Source organism: Lissotriton helveticus, chromosome 9, assembly GCF_964261635.1.
Source record: "Lissotriton helveticus chromosome 9, aLisHel1.1, whole genome shotgun sequence".
Taxonomy (NCBI): Eukaryota; Metazoa; Chordata; class Amphibia; order Caudata; family Salamandridae; genus Lissotriton; species Lissotriton helveticus.
In genome coordinates this window covers 951,267,510-951,285,323 of record NC_136070.1, presented here as the reverse complement: position 1 = coordinate 951,285,323, position 17,814 = coordinate 951,267,510, and the positions used below count along the sequence as shown (strand labels likewise).

General features: G+C 46.4%; 1 protein-coding gene across 3 annotated transcripts in view; it reads left to right on the top strand.

Moving 5' to 3' along the window:
- RNF123 (ring finger protein 123) overlaps positions 1-17,814 on the top strand; it is a 1,600,675-nt gene that overhangs the window by 149,041 nt on the left and 1,433,820 nt on the right. For all 3 annotated transcript variants that reach the window (XM_078661207.1, XM_078661208.1, XM_078661206.1), the window contains exon 6: positions 3,930-3,984. In XM_078661207.1, the coding sequence (XP_078517333.1) occupies positions 3,930-3,984 (55 nt within the window). The remainder of the gene's footprint in view (positions 1-3,929; positions 3,985-17,814) is intronic.

Below are 17,814 nucleotides of genomic sequence, written 5' to 3'. Positions count from 1 at the left end.
ACCGCCGGCTCCGTAACATGCAAGAGACCAACAAAGAGGGAAGCCGTTAGATCAATGTCCTCTATGGGAGGTGCACCAAAGGGGGTCCGGGTGCTGTGAGGGCAAACCCAGTGAAACGTGCTCAATCAGTGTACAGTGCTCAGTGAACAAAGAAAAAGGGAGGGGTTTGAGGTGAGGTACCGGGGAGGAAAAAGGTAATGGAAGGGAAGGAAAATACAAAGGGCAAGGACAAACCGGGATTTGTACACTATTCACACTCGAGCACTCCGGCTCCCCACCCAGGCTGCCCAACGCCGCCGTACCTGTGACAGCCACACTCCTCCCTCGGGAGTGTGGCACGGCGGTTCACGGGGTCGTTGGCCTCCTGGCTTTCCTCTGGTCTCGGTCCCTCCGTCTTCTCCGCGACGTTCCTTTAGGTTGCCTATGTCCTCGTCTCCTCCGCTTCCTCCGCTCTCCTCCGTGCAGCTTGCTTCCGCCTTTCTCTCCTCCGGGGTGATCACACACCTTGTGTACATTACTTCCCGTCTTTTGTCCAATCCTGTCTCTCTGACGTCTTTCGGGGGCGGTTCTTCCTCCTCAGATGCGAACGCCCACTTAAAGGAGCCGCTACTGCCTTCCTCGTCGTCCGGACCGATCAGCCCGTCCTTCCACGGTTCAGTCTGTAAAGAAGGAGGCGGTGTATGGTCAGCAGGGCAAGGACTCCACCATTCACTAGGGGTACGCAACCCTACCGTGTTACAGCCACCAATACACCTGTATCAATACCAACATAGGTGTTATGGCTTTCCAAATCCGGCATATTAATATCCAGAGTAATATCATGAGTAGGCGGTAAGGTGGCTAACATATTGGTTTGAGTATTCTCAATACCCTTTTGTCCTTCATCCCCACCTACTACATTGCTGATAGCCGCCATGTTCGCTATATCCTGCGTGCTCCCCGTAATCGCCAATTCTCCAGCATCGGGTAGTGCTGCAATATTCTGTTCAACCAAATTAGCTCCCCCTTCCGGGGCGAGGGCAAGTTGCTTTTCCTTATGTTTGACCTTAGCGGCAACAAACATCGGTGGGATCTTCTTTTTGTCAGTCAATCCCCCCTTAGCTTTTGCAACCACAATGTCGTACGCTACAGTTTTACCAACGTTTTCCCCTTCGACTGAAGTGCCCGCTCTCACCTCCGCACTTGGCACCGTGGTCACGTCAGGGGTCTCGTCGTCCTGAGCGCGGGGTCTCCCCCTGTTCCTTTCGGAGGCATTCCTAATCCTGTTCTCTCCTCCCGCTCGACACACTGCGTCGGCAACACCCTCCAGGCACCGCGCTGATTGCCGAGTGAGAACGCCAAAAAGCAACATCGAGTCCAGGTCAGCGTGGCCAGCAATCCGGGAAGGATTTCTCACAACAGCTTCCTCAGCAGCCTCTGTGCCAGGAAGCCCGCTGGAGGCACCACAAGATTTCCGAATGGTGAGTGTCAGGCAGTATGACACAGTAGCAGATCTTGTATCTCAGTATAGCTACAAAGTAGCGTCGCCAGCAACATCCAGTCACTTCTTCCTTCACTTCTCCCCTCGCAATCCACTCCGTAAGGTCCAGCAGGAACAGACAGCCTATGCATCCGCTGCTGCGGGCGCCATCTTGCCTATCTCGAATCGGGGCAGTTTCCGGAAGTATCTGCTGCCCAATTGCAACATCTCCAATCCATCTGCGCTAAATTTCTTTGGGCACCCGGTAAACCTATACATGCCATTAGATTTATGACACTACCAATTGAACGGGGGGGTTAGCTATACCTGACTTGGCTCTGTATTTCTATGTATGCTTTTTGATAAAGATGAGGGTGTTATTGACCGGCGAAGATCCAGTGAATAGGGCAGAGGCTCCTTCGATTTTTCAGATTTTGTTAGGTACGGAGGCAAGAAAATGTTTCTTTAAAATAAATTGATGGCAGATACTTTAAGCGAACTAGGTTCAAAGTGTTGGAGTCTGCTTTTAAAGTATGGAAGAGAATTCGCAAGCTATGCTTATTGCAGAAACTCTCTCAGTATACCCCCACAAATGTGGTGAAAATTCTACCACCTATTTGTTTGGATAGTGTAGCCCATGGATGGAGGACTTATGGGATTCTTCAATTATGGGATTTTTTTTCGGTTGGTGGACCTCTTAAATCTCATGAAGATCTAGGGAGACCCTATCACCTATAAAATCTTCAATTTTTCAAATTTCTCCAAATTCGAGATTTTATAAATCAGAGAAATGTTTCAGGCACACCTAATTTAGTTGTTGAAGCTGTTAGGCGGCAGGAGAAGATTGGAGTGCTATACAAGATATTACTATCTTATAGATTAGATGACCTAGAAACACACAACTCCAAATGGTCCTCGATATTGGGGGTTGAAAATATATGTATAAAGAATGTCTTTATAAGGTCCAGGGAAGCTTTGTTGTCTGCCAATTTGCAAGTGCAATGCTTCAAAACTGTTTTTAGGTTGTACTATATGCCAGCACATATGTTTAAGTGGGGGGAGGGCATGATGGCAAATGTTTTCGATGTGGGGCTTTTATGGCGGATAGCCTTCATATTTTTTTCAGTTGTTGTGTAAACTATCAAGATTTGTGCTTGGAATTGAGAATTTTTTGACCATGCTGACCGGGACTCCGATATGTATTACCCCTGCTATTATGCTTTTGGAAATTGGGCCTGAACTAAGGGGTCTCTCTTGTATAAACATCGATATTTGATTTTTATTGCAATGACGGTTGCTCGATTTATGTATTGCTACTGAATGGTTACATTCTGAAACTCCCTCGTTTGAATGTTGGCGGGCAAAAATGTACAATTTATTTCATTTAGAATTCAGTTTGTACTCTGTAAAGGGGGTTAAGAAACGCAAGATTGGTTTAGGTATTTGGGGTGTTTTTCGCGATCATAAGAATTTGTGAATTCCCGATATCTCGGTTAGATTGTTTATTCTATATTTTATATCTGTGTTACTGGGGTATAACTAAAAAATAAATAAAGTGATGTTATAGGTGACGTTATGGTTCCATGTTAACACACAAAAGGCTTTGAAATTCACCTGTTATGTTAAGCTGCACATTCTGCAACTAGTGCCCCTGCCATGAAACTAATAAGTTGAAACCCAGATGGGCCCGTTATTGACTTATCAACACAACTATATTACATAACATATCAATGCTATATATCCATGGTAATGTCATTGAAAATATCAGTGGTTAAGTGGTTAGTAATGTCACTGGTGATGGTATCAGTAATTTCTGATGGCATCTGTTTCAGTTCATGAATAGTATATTTTGGGTGCGAGTTGTGATTTTAAATAAACTCCTGCTTATTAAGCGAGTGCTTGAAAATGTTCTATTTTACGGATTTATCACAGTTCAAAATGAATTTAGTAATGGAAAGATAAACTGTGTTTAAATAGTGAAGGCATCGTCTGTACTTGGTAGTTAGCACATTTCCATATTCAGATGTGTTTTATATGCATCGAGAAAGGCCACATATGTGGATCACTGGAAAATATATTCTACATTCCTAAAGTATATGGGTAGTGTCTGCACCATTTCTTTGGTACTTTTCCACAAGACAATCAAAAGGTGTACTGATTTGTAATGTGATAGCCCTGTCATAAACTTCCTTGACTTTTGCTAAATGTATTCATTCATCCATCTCATAAGACTAGCTTAATTTTCCTCCCCTTGCCAGTGAGGCAAGATAGAAGCCCTCAACTGCTGTTTCATCTCTTATTTAGGAGGATTCTGCTGTAACCTTAAAAAAAATGGTCACTAAATTAATGTAATGACTGGCTGCCACACATGTGACTGTGGCCTTAATGGCATTTAGTTCCTCATAATCCTTTAGAAAAAGAGCTATCCTCAACATTTGTAATTTAACCTTTCTTTCCCATCTCTGTTTAGGTTATAGGTCACAGTAATTTCAGCTCTATCCGAGCCACCACCTGTGTCTATAAAGGTAAGCGCTTCTGGTTTACTTTGCAACAGCATGATAGCGACCAGTCTTTTTTTAATGATTTTTTTGTTTCCTTTAGTGTGGTGGTTTAGTTCCTTTTTACTTTGGCATAAAAAATTGTACAATTTGGCGACAAGGTTGTCATAGAATATATATGTATATTCTAATATAAAATAATATATCTAAAGAAAAGCATTTTTCATTGGATTGTAGATGAAGCACAATAATGCTGTGGACTGCGCCATACCGAAAAAACTGCGATATTGCCGGTTACTTTGTTTTCCGCGCATATGTAATAAAAAAGATCATAATGAGAGGTTTTTTTTTTTGTAGAGGTGTGCCAGGGTTTGGGTATGAAGATAATTTTACTTGGCTGTTTGAACTGAGACTCAAAGCCAACTCAGCTTAGTCAAATTCTTCTAAAAGGAACTTATCTCACTGCATTGAGCCTGGCCTTTAACTCAACAGATCTTCTTACAAAGAAGTTCCACACCCACATTAACTCACTTCTCCCATCCACATTTGGGGAACTTGGAGACAGGGCCAGGCCTCACCAATCATTGTAAATATTGTCTCAGTGTCCCCAATATCTGAGACTTGATAACCATGCTCTCTTTTCCTTGATGCAATTAGCTATGTCACTTCTCCTTGGGTTTGTTGCTTTTCTGCCATCTTCATTGGGTGATTCAATACAGACCTCCTTGTTCTCTCGATCATCTCAAATGTCATAGAAAAAAATCAGGCATTTAATTGTATTCATGCTATTTCACCAATTCCACTAAGACTGTGAATACCATCTGGATTTCGCCTGCTGCGTACTGCGATGCCCCTTGTCTGCTTGTAACCTGGTGTCTCAGTCACTTTCCCGCTAGCCGGCACGCTAACCCATCCAGCAGTTTCCCTGCTTTATCGAATTACTATAGTTTGTGTTGTTTGGATCTATATTTAGCCCTTGCCGTGTCCTCCACCAGACTACAATAGTCCTCCCTGTTGAGGGAGATGCGGTGTAGGAGTGTGGGAGAAGTAAGGAGGGTGTATTTCCCCTTCCAGTCGGTCAGTTTTGCTTCAAGATCAGTGTCCCGAAGTGGTGGGGACGTGTGGGGAATCGACCACTGGACTGGCTTGTGAGGATTGGGTAAAGAGAAACACAGGTGCCTTCAAGAGAGGTTTTAAAGACAGTTTAATGGGGATATATGTCTTTTTCATTGAAGACGGCAGTCCACTTGAAACTATAAGATAACAGTGTCCCAAATCATATATCGCTTTAAGTCAGCTGTACAATCCGGAGGTCTTGACAGGCGTTGTTTCGTCTGTCCCTGGTCGGGGCTTCTTACTCGAGGCTCCACACCGGTACCAAAAATAAAGAGAAACGGGGGTCAGGTACGTGCAACGCTCGTTAACTGAAAATAGGGCCGGGGGTGAAGACACGACTACCGTGCAACAGTGCTCACTTCACTCGTTCTGGGGTGAGGTGAAGTGCTCGTGCAGAGGGAGGGGATTCAAGGGCGGTGCTCCTTACTCTCGGGGCTGTCTCCTCCGCCCTACCCAGCCCGCTACCCGGCCCCGTACCTCTTGGAGCCACGCTCCTCCCGCGGGAACGTGGCTGGGCGATGCGTGTTGATGTTGGCCTCCTGGCTTGCCGCTCTCACTATCCTCCGACTCTCTCCGTCCGTCTTCCTCGCGGATCGCCTTCTCCTCGGAAATGCCGTCCGACGAACTCAGGACACTTCCGGCTTTTGGCGTCACGTCGTCCTCGAAGGGCGGAGCCTCGGCCTCTATGTACAGTTCCTTAAAGGGGCCGCGTTTGTTGATATCGTCGGTCCAGCTGGACTCGGGGTCAGCAGCCCAGGTACTTTGCGGTAGCTGTGGGGACAAGGGGCATGGTAAGAGGGGGGTGGCGGACCACCATTCCTTGGGTCCTACTATGTCCGGTCCGCCCGCCCCGTCACATACCTCCCCCCCTGGATTCTCCCGTTCGGGGAGAGGGAACACTCGAGAAAGGAAATCCGCGTTCCCATTGTCTTTCCCTTTTTTGTGTTGCACCGAAAAGGAATACGGTTGCAAAGACAGCAACCATCTTAACACCCGGGGGTTGTTGCTGCTATTCTGATGCATCCATTTCAAGGGGGCATGGTCAGTATGAAGGATGAATGGTTTACCCTCCAAATAATATCGTAGTTTATCGATCGCCCATTTAATGGCTAGGGCCTCCCTCTCAATAGTGGAATAGTTACACTCCCTGGGAAAAAGCTTCCGGCTCACGTATAACACCGGGTGTTCGACTCCGTCATGGACCTGGGACAATACGGCTCCTATCCCCACATTAGAGGCATCAGTGGCCAACACGTAGGGCATGGTGTGATCAGGTGACACCAGAACCGGGGCCGTGATCATGGTGGTCTTCAGGGTTTGGAAGGCTTTCAAGGAGGCAGGGGAGGGATGTCTGTATTCACGGGTCTTCGTGTCTTTTCGTAGGAGATCCGTCAGGGGCGCAGCCATCTCGGCAAAACAAGGTATGAACCGGCGGTAGTATCCTACCAGTCCCAGGAAGGCCCGTAGATCTCTTTTGTTGGATGGAAACGGCACATCAGCAATGGCTCGTACCTTTTCGCACTGTGGAGCTATCGTGCCCTCTCCCAGTACATACCCCAGGTAATTCACGCTATGAAACGCGGCTTTCGATTTCTTGGCGTTGACATGGAGTCCCGCTTCCCGTAGCGCGGTCAGGATGGTTTCCAGGTGGTGTAGGTGTTCCCTCCAGTTCTTGCTGTAAATGACGATGTCGTCCAGGTAAGCCGAGCTGAACGTTTTGTAAGGATGCAAAACCCGGTTCATTAGGCGTTGAAAGGTAGCCGGTACTCCGTGGAGACCGAAGGGAAGAACCGTGAATTCGTAGGCTCCTTCGTCTGTCACAAAGGCGGTTTTCTTCATGTCCTCCTCCCGAAGAGGTACCTGCCAATACCCCTTCGTGAGGTCTATGGTGGTGATATAACGGGCGTCGCCTATCTTCTCAATCAAGTCGTCCACCCGAGGGATAGGGTAGGTATCGAAGTGGGAGACTGCATTCAAGGCTCTGAAGTCCATGCAGAACCGTTTGGACCCGTCGGGCTTGGGTATCATCACTATCGGGGATGACCAATGACTTTGTGATGGTCGGATCACTCCTAACCTCAACATGTCTTCTACTTCCCGTCGTATTGCACCTTTTCTTGCTGCGGGGATCCGGTACGGTCTTTGCTTCACGACTTCTCCTGGAAGGGTTTCAATACGGTGTTCCGCCAATTTGGTTCTCCCTGGTAGGTCAGAGAACACGTCCAGGAATGGTTGCAGAGTGGCAGATAACTCGGTCTTTTCTTGGGGAGACAACCCCGGGTTTACCACCAGTTGGTTCAACGTGGACCCGTAGGGGTCGCTCGACTGCCCTACGAAATGTCCCGCTTGGGGTACAGGGCCCAACCATTCTTTGAGAAGATTTATGTGATAGGATTGTGTTTTGTTGGGGGACAGGCGGAGTCGGTAGGTTGTTTGCCCAATGGTGTCGACTACCTGGTACGGTCCTTGCCACTCATTCCTGGTTTTGTTACCTGAAGCAGGCAGCAACACGAGGGCCCATTTTCCAACCTCAATGCTTCGGAGCTTCTTTCCCTTATCATAGGTCCTCTTGTACCTTTCTTGATGGTATTCTAGGTTGGTAGAAGCCAGTTCCTGTAGTTTCCCCAGTTTGGCCCTCAGTTGCGTTGTGTATTCCAGCATGCTTTTTGTTTCTTGTGATGCCTCGTTTTCCCACAAATCCCTCGTGATGTCAAGAAGGGAGCGGGGCTGTCTGCCATACAACAGTTCGAAGGACGAACACCCTAGGCTGCTTTGTTTTTGGGACCGAATGACATACAGGGCGATAGGTAGAAGACGGTCCCAGGTCGGTCCTTCGGCTGTCAGCATTTTCTTCAGGGTCATCTTGAGGGTCTGATTGTACCTTTCTACCAGACCATCGGTCTGAGGGTGATACACCGATGTCTTCAGGTGTTTGATATCCAGTGAGGTCCATACTTCTTTCATCAGTTTGGATGTGAAGGGGGTCCCCTGATCCGTCAGCACTTCCTTGGGGAATCCAACCCGAGAGAACAGCTCTATGAACCTTTCAGCGATGGCGGTGGTTGTGGCAGTTCTTAAGGGAAAGGCTTCCACGAATCTGGTCGCATAATCCACCAACACGAGGGCATAAAGGTGGCCTCGACCCGTCTTCGGCAACGGACCGATGATGTCCATACCAATTCGTTCGAACGGTACTCCTATGAGGGGCATCTTCTGCAGGGGGGCCGCAACGGGACGGTGGGTGTTTCGCCTCTGGCAGACCTCACATTTGGCACAGTACTCCTGTACGTCCCGATATATCCCTGGCCAGAAGAAATGTCTGACTATGCTATCGGTGGTTTTCTCTTTTCCGGCGTGGCCGGCCGTTAGATGGGCATGAGCGAAAAATAGAACCTGGTCCCTAAAGGATTTAGGTACCAATAGTTGAAGCTCTCCGTCGATTTTGGTTTGACGGTACAACAGGTCGTTCTTAATCATGAAACGAGGGTAGGAGGTAGTTTGTGTTCCAAGGGGGGCGTGGGCGTTTTCCCAGGCGTGAAAGAGAGTTCTGTCCTCTCCCTGGGCAAAGCGAAAGCTCCGATCAATAACCCAAGGTTCGTGTGACAGGTAGGTGGCCTTGCTCTCGTGCTGTCTGGGTCTGTCAAGGGTTTGCCTGAATAGGGAGAGAAATTCAGGATTGTCGGTACCCAAGATCATGTCTTCGGGCAGGGAATCCACCACCCCAACCCGGACCCAACAGGGATCCCTATCCGGTAGCTTGATGGTAAGGAAGGCCACCGGATACGTCTTGACATCCCCGTGGACACACCGGATGTATACTGTACTCTGGGGTTGTACCTGGTCTTGCAAGACAAATCGGGTTTGGATGACGGACTGTCTACACCCTGAATCTAACAGAGCCCGTACCCTACAACCATTCATCCTCATACTCACGTAGAAAGTGCTGCCCATTTCTGCGGAGTACATCACTGTTCTGGGGAGGTACCCAACCTCCATGGGTTCCTCGGGGTTCTTTCTCTTGGGGCACATCCTCGCGATGTGACCCCACTCTCCACACTCGAAGCACTGCGGACCTTTATTCAGGACAGGCATCAGTCCGGTTGGACGTAGCGATCTGGGTACCTCGGTCACACTTTTGGGTCTTTTGTCCACCTTAGGGTGAGGTAGGGGTTTGAGGCCTTTCTCCTGTTCCCACGAGAGGGTCTTGGGCTGTGCCCTGGCGTACTGGGATGCCATTTCTATGGCCTGGGCAACCGTAATTCCCACATGCTGGCGCAACCAGCGTTGGGTGGCGTAGGGTAATGCCTCCATGAATTGTTCTAAATACACTTTGTTTAGGATGTCTTCCTTACTGCAGAGGTCCGGACGTAGCCATTTGTCTGCGGCCATCTTCAATCGGAAGAATAGAGTTTTGGGGTTCTCCCCTTGGACCCCTCGCTCCTTCCTAAAGCACACCCGATAGGCTTCCTGATCCAGCCCTAAATGGTCTAGGATGACCATCTTAATGGTCGCATAGGGCGTCGTACCCATGGGGTTAGCGGCCTGATACGCCGATTGGGCATCCGCAGTGAGGAGGGGTGCCAGGAAGAATGGCCATTTCTCTTCAGGCCAACTCATTGCTCGCGCAGCCCGCTCAAAATTCAAAAGGAAGGCGTCTGGATCGTCACCAGGCACGTATTTCTGGAGGGCCATTCCGTGTGGGTGGGGGCTGTGCTGGCGTACCTCCCCCTGGAGGACCTATGTGGGAGGTGGTACGTGTCTCAGACTGTCCAGTTGGGCCGTTATAGTGGAGGTGAACATATCACGGTCGGCCTGGGCGGAGGTGATCTGGCTTTCCACTGCCCTCTCCAATTTCTCTTGTCCTTTGATAATGTGTTCGATAAGGGCCTCCATCTTTTTGCTACAGACGGATGGTGGTGGCGATCCCACTTCTGACACCAGTTGTCCCGAAGTGGTGGGGACGTGTGGGGAATCGACCACTGGACTGGCTTGTGAGGATTGGGTAAAGAGAAACACAGGTGCCTTCAAGAGAGGTTTTAAAGACGGTTTAATGGGGATATATGTCTTTTTCATTGAAGACGGCAGTCCTCTTGAAACTATAAGATAACAGTGTCCCAAATCATATATCGCTTTAAGTCAGCTGTACAATCCGGAGGTCTTGACAGGCGTTGTTTAGTCTGTCCCTGGGAGGGGCTTCTTACTCGAGGCTCCACACCGGTACCAAAAATAAAGAGAAACGGGGGTCAGGTACGTGCAACGCTCGTTAACTGAAAATAGGGCCGGGGGTGAAGACACGACTACCGTGCAACAGTGCTCACTTCACTCGTTCTGGGGTGAGGGGAAGTGCTTGTGCAGAGGGAGGGGATTCAAGGGCGGTGCTCCTTACTCTCGGGGCTGTCTCCTCCGCCCTACCCAGCCCGCTACCCGGCCCCGTACCTCTTGGAGCCACGCTCCTCCCGCGGGAACGTGGCTGGGCGATGCGTGTTGATGTTGGCCTCCTGGCTTGCCGCTCTCACTATCCTCCGACTCTCTCCGTCCGTCTTCCTCGCGGATCGCCTTCTCCTCGGAAACGCCGTCCGACGAACTCAGGACACTTCCGGCTTTTGGCGTCACGTCGTCCTCGAAGGGCGGAGCCTCGGCCTCTATGTACAGTTCCTTAAAGGGGCCGCGTTTGTTGATATCGTCGGTCCAGCCGGACTCGGGGTCAGCAGCCCAGGTACTTTGCGGTAGCTGTGGGGACAAGGGGCATGGTAAGAGGGGGGTGGCGGACCACCATTCCTTGGGTCCTACTATGTCCGGTCCGCCCGCCCCGTCACAATCAGCTACCTCCCTTTGTCTTTCCTACTTCTTTCCCATGATGTAGGATATCACAGTCCTTGAGGGATGGCCTTGTAGGCCTCCCATGTTACTACATCAGACAACACTTTCCCTACACTTTAAAAAAAATAAAGTACTGTAATTGATGTCAGGAGCTTCCTAGTGCTTCAGTCTCTTAGTTCCCAGTGGTCTAGCCTCCAGGTCTTTAGTCCTCCCTCTCTAAACCCTCTCCCCCAAGTGTAGAGGTGTCTAGATAAAGGATAAAGTATAACAGTGACCCACAGTACATGTCCACGATCCTCGTTGCCTACAAAGTTTGTGTACTAAGCCTCAAATGAAGCCTTTTTAACAAACCAGAGCAAGGCTGATGTGGTCCGCTGTTGCTCCTTGGCAGTTCATCAAGGTGATGAGGTTTGTTAAAAAGGCTTGAGTTGTGGTTTAACACCCAATGTTTGGGGGTGATGACAGTAATAGACATAGAGGAAATCTTGGCAGGACAATCACTCCTACAGAACACTGAACTTACGGAAGCATTAGCGCAAGCAGATGATTGGGATAAATTGACGGAGAAGAAAAGAGAACAGATGAGAACATCTATACACGGTATCATTATGACAGAATATCTGAGAGTGAAAGCAGCCCCCAGAGGCCTCTGGGTCAACAACGCCCCACGCATTTTTCTGAGTGACCTAGCCTTTCGACGGGATTGGTCCTCGATATCGTGGAAGTGTACTCTTGATTATTTAGTACTCATTGTTAAAACCGCTAAAAGACTATCAGATAGGCTCTTAAAAGAGATAGAAGATTGTGAAAAGGAGCTAAAGAAAGGTATCAATCCCGCAGTTTACAAACAGAGGTTGGACGAGATCAATAAAGAATTGGAGGAAAACCGGGAATTTCTAACACAAAGCAAGCTGAACAAACTTGGTAAAGACCTAAAAAAATTTAACCAAGAAAAGATGCACCCGTATACTGCGGAAGAATACTCCCCACAGGATACAGGATCAGATAACGAATCTAACAACTCCTCAAATAATTCTTTCAACAGCACGGACGAACAGTTCTCCAGGAGAGGCAGGAGTAATTATAGACAGAACCGCCCGAGGAGAGGAAATAGATGGCAGAGACCATTCTTTCACGGGTACAATATGCCATATTACCAGCCATTCGTTCCACCATATGGAGGCTGGATGGATCCATATAATCCGGGTATGCAACAATTGCCAAATTTGGGAGACCAACAGATGGGGCACACCATGCACACTACCCAAAAAGAACCTCATTTTTTATCGAGAGGCCAAAACCAGCCAAGAGGAAAGAAAAAATCACCGAGATGGCAAGACCAGCAGAGGAATGTGCAAACACGCAGTATGGCAGCATCCAACCCCTCCACCAGCCGAACCAATCTCTCGTAGTAAACCTCTCAGGTATTGAATTACCACATGACCAGATCGAAATCCTCAACAAAGGATTGGGATTTGTTCCTACCCCCCGCCTTGACACATTTAAATTAAAGAGCGAACTAGCAGAATTTTGCAGGACACTAAAATTGAAGGCCTTCTTCTCCAATCAGAATACCAACATGGGGACGACAGAACAAGGTGATACTACTTTGAGGAATAAATCCACCTTTAATCCGCCGGCCTCAACGGTACACCCAGAATTACAGACCTTCGAGCAGGCACTGCTAAATGGAGTAGACAAATTGAAAAATAAGAAACCTTACCAAAATCTGAGTAAAAAGGAACGCTTGGCCCTAGAAGCGTTAAAAACCAATGATGAAATTGTGATCAAGCCAGCGGATAAGGGGGGTGGAACTGTTATCTTGAGCAAGGAAGGATATGATCAACAGTGCTTAGCTCTACTATCAGATATAAGGTTCTATCAAAAGATCGACTCAGACCCCACTGAAAGACTCAGGAATACCATTTCGATTATGGTAAACGAAGCAGAGACTAAAGGCTGGATAACATCGAGGGAGGCAGATTTTCTGATGACAAAAGAACCTATCACTCCCCAATTTTATTCCTTGCCTAAAACGCATAAAAACAGAAACCCACCACCAGGTCGTCCCATAGTTTCGGGCATCGGTTCAATATTAGAACCGCTTTCTAAATTTGCCGATGAATATCTGAAGCCACTGGTCCAACAAACACCGGCATATTTAAAGGATACACGTGATCTTTTGGTACAAATAGACAAAAAACCTTTCAATCCTCAAACGATGCTACTTGTGGGCCTAGATGTGGAAGCCCTTTTCACAAGTCTGCCTCAAAATGATACCATGCAAGTTTTGGAAGACGTATTATTTTCGAAAGACTGGCAATTTAAAACACCAAGACACTTCATCCTAGAGTGTTGTAAGCTAGCGCTGAAGGAGAATTTCTTTGCCTATGGGGAAGACTTATATCTTCAAATCCATGGAACTTCCATGGGGAGCGCCTTCGCTCCCTCTGTGGCCGGGCTCTATGTCAGTCATTTTGAAGAACTCCACATAACCACTGGTGTCAACATCTTCTCTTCCAGTATTTTATACTGGAAGAGATATATTGATGATATCATTATGATCTGGGACAACAAAATGGATCTACAGTGTTTCATGAACTGGCTCAACAACCTTGACCCATGGCTAAAGTTCACTCATACAGCCACCAGTTGTAACCTGGATTTCCTGGATATCACCATATTTGTAAAGGACAATGAGTTACACACAAAAACGTTCAGGAAACCAACGGCCAAAAACAGCATCTTGTCCTATAAAAGTTTTCACCCTAAACCATTGAGGGACAATCTTCCCTACAGTCAATTTTTGCGTTTAAAGAGGAACTGTAGTAACAACTCTGATTATAGATTGCAAGCCAATGAATTGAGCGACAGACTGAGACAGAGAGACTACACAGAGAAAACCATCAGACTCTGTAAAAAAAGAGCCAACAACCAACCGAGAGAATGCCTCCTCCAAACATTTCGAAAAGAAAAGACACCTGATCTAACTACCTGTGTCACAACGTTCAGCCAGGTTTCTTATGAAGTAAAGAAATTAGTAAATAAAAACTGGCATATTCTCCATACAGGCCATTTTGATTGGCCGAGACCAAGGTTCGCCAATAGAAGATCAAAAAACATCAAGGACGCCGTGGTACATACCCGACCACCAAAAAAACTGAAAGCAGTCCTCCCCAGAGATATAACCATGACACCTGTAACTGGACATTACCCTTGTGGGTCTTGCGTAGCATGCAAAACGACAACTGCAACCAAAACACTACAACTTTCCGATACCCTCCTCTGGCAGCAGCGCCAACATACGAATTGTAATTCGACCCATGTCATCTACACAGTGAGCTGCCCCTGTGGCAAACGTTATATCGGAATGACATGTCGAAAAATAAAAACAAGAATTGGCGAACATCGGAGCAATATTAGATTAAAGAAGAATACCACCAAGCTTTGTTCCCATTTCGTGCAGGCAGGTCATTCTTGCGATGAAATCCACTGGACAGTAATCGAAATGCTAACCGACAAGTCCCAAAGATGTGAAAGAACATTATTTGAGAAAGAACAGAGGTGGGTGGAACGACTCAAAACTTATGAAGATGGCCTGAATGATTCTATTCCGTGGCACCAATTTGCTTAATGACCCAAAAAGAACATAAGAAACTGTCTATCTCATGAATATAATCAGCCATGGACTAATAAAGTTTTTCTGCATAAAAAAAAAACACGGAACTTTGCTACACGCACAATACGTAAGCTCAAGTGTCTGTCCCCTTTAAAAACGCCAGCCCAGCCGGAGTTACGAACTTCCGGGGGCAGAGTCAGCACTAGACGAGTTTGCAAGCACACGCGGGTAATGGCGGAGTTTCGTTACATTAACAACTGAATCCCGGTAAGGCGATCATGCGTATTATTTACTAACACGATACGTTCTAAATACAGCTCTGTGTCCTGAGGGCCCCCCGATGCAAGCGAGTACTTCCCGGTCACAAGGTATGATAACGCGCTGCGTTTTTAAATAACCCGCCTACCTTTCTTCGGAGGTTTGTTTACGCGTGCACCCAGAAAAGCCAGCGCGTAACAGTAAATACTTACCCCCGCTTAGTGTGCGTTTTACAGTCCCCTTCAATGATAGTCTCCATAACTATGTCTATAGCGTTAAACTCTACCCTGGTACGTAGTACCCCCCTTCCCAGTATTGATATTCTGGAATGAATGAATAATAATTATTATTCTACCCAATGCATTAGCCTAAAATAGGATGTTTGCAACGAGTGTGTTTTTCTCTTGTCCTCTCGCTATTTCTTTTCAGAAACCGGAGGAGTCAATATCCTTGAAAATTTCACAGGTTATTAACATAATACAGCACAAAAGGTGTGAGTAATACGTATAATTTTCGTTCAATTTTTGTTTTGTTGTGAGTCCTGACGAATGCTCTATAGACCCCTGTGGGCCGACAGAGCAGAAACATGTCGACGTTTGTGTAATAAGTGTTTCTAACTACTTTGATCTAGTAACTCGATCAATTGAGTAGTATCAGATTATTTTTAACAATCTGAAAATCACATTAATAAATAAAATCAATCAAGGTGCACACGTCACTTTTCATGTTGCAAGTTTTTTAGCAGCAGGAGTACGCATCAATAAAAAGCGCAGAAAATGTAATAACGGATTGATTATCAACGAAATTTTTTAATTTTTTTATCTATCTATTCTTTGTATAGAGGAACTGCTTGCGCTCATGTCACTTTACATTCAGCTGCTATGAACTATGAATTATTATGTACATATTATGTAATATTCTCTCTGTGTTATTTAACTTTTTTTGTACGTGTAACCCTTGAAATGTATCCTGTGTCTTTTTATGATTTTTTAAAAATCGAATAAAAGTGTTTGACTGACTGACAATCAAGGTGATTTTTCAGTTTTTAAACCTTCTTTCCTTTTTTTGAGATTCTAATTTGACACACTCCTTTTTTCTTTCTCTGGACACTGCACGACAGGCCAGAGGTGCCTCGGGTTGAGGCTGGCAACATCACTAACTTGGAGTAACCAATGATAACGGCCAACTACCCATATGCGGGGCGGACGAATCAAATATACCGCACCTACCACATTTGCATTGGGTTCTTGAGGTTACTCTAAACTTATATAACCCATGGCCTGAGTGTTACAAGTGTCTGTTTCCTCTTTGATAAATAATCTACCACAACTAATGTGGATCATGGTCTGTATTTACTCCTTTATCTATACTCCTTTGCACTTGTACACGCACTTCATCCCCAGTGTTTGACAGAGTGAAGATCCGAGATATTGGTCTTGGAAAATGCCTAGAATCTCTTTGTAAGGTCATGAGCCAGTCAGAAAACATGTTGACCCCGCATACATTGAGTTGAAGTTTAACTTTCATGTCAGTTTTAATCTTTCCTTTGGGAACACCACAATAAAGTTTTGGTTGTGTCTACCAGGAGGTAGTTTTATCATTCTCCTTAAGCACTTACCCTGCACTCTGCTTACTTCACCCACACCAACAGCTCCCATAGGGCCATCATGAAGGGAGTTGTAACCCATACCAGCAACATCTGGGGCTGATGTGAGAAGGTACCCTGTGATGAAGCATGCTACCTAAGGGTGGGGTGAGGAATCCGTCATGAGCAAAGGAACTTGTCAAAAGTACAGAGAGAACCTCTTTTAAGACTGAGCTAATATGACCATTTTTATTGTCCCCGTGCACCTTTTTATGTGCATTGGATTCCCTTATTTCTTACATGTATGGTGGTCAAGAAGGGCTGTTGTCTTTAACTTTAATTACAGTTTAGTTGCCTTGCATCACCCATGTAGTGTCATGAGAGTATGTGCTCTAGGATATTTGCGGTTCTGGGTGGACTCAGCAAGGATCTATGTAACTTGTTGGGAAAGGGTTGTTATTAAAGGGTTTTGACGTAATGAGAGTGCAGTATGTGATTGTATGCTAAGGAGTGAAGACGTACAGTCCAGAGCTCTGGGTCTGCCGTAGTCCTTTGCATACTCCTGGGGCTGGTGAGGATGCTACAACTGGTGGCAAGTAGGAGACTGCTCTCCCTGAGAGTTTGCAACGCTATAGCAAATGATTATGCATGCCACATGCGCCTAAGTCGATGAGAAGCAGTTGGGGGTTGGTGTTTGAGATCCAGCCCATATACAACCCTCGAAGAAATTGAAGGCCTTAAGGAGGAGCGCCTTTGAAAAGCCCACCAGAAAACCCTGGTAATGCCAGAAGAAGAGAGATTGCACCACAGTATAACACAGAGCCAGTATCCATGCAAAGCAAATCAAATGCTAAAGACATTACGAAAGTGCAAATGTATTTCCCAGCAAGAGCGAGGGAAGTGCCACACGACCACTAATCGAGTGTGACGAGCAGGCCCGGTAGAGCCACTGATGCATGCACAGCAGCTAGTAGTATCCAGTGTTTCAATGGCTGCAGAAAGGAATACGAAGTATGGTGCAGCTGCATTCCTGAAACCACCACTGCCATTCGACATGGCCAAGAAGCAGAATATTGGCGCCAGGTGAACTGCATGGGTCGAAATATTCAATGATTTCATAGATGCACTGGAAGAAGCAGACAATGAGAAAATACTTAAGTACTTAAAGAATCTTGCTTATGATGGAATGAAAGAAGTGATAAAGAAAATATCACAAGCTGATGCAGTATCATACCATTAAAGCAAGGAAGCTTTGGATGCCATGTTCAATCTGATGCCGAATGTGGACTATGAAAGGTGCATTTTTAATCGAACGAGACAGCAAGCTGAACAAACAATGGATGAGTTTTTTTAAAGACTTGATGTGCTTATTAAACACTGAAAGTTTTGTGAATTTAATGATGACGAAGCCATATGTCTCAGAGTAATTGATGGCTGTTTTTCATACTCTTTCAGAAGA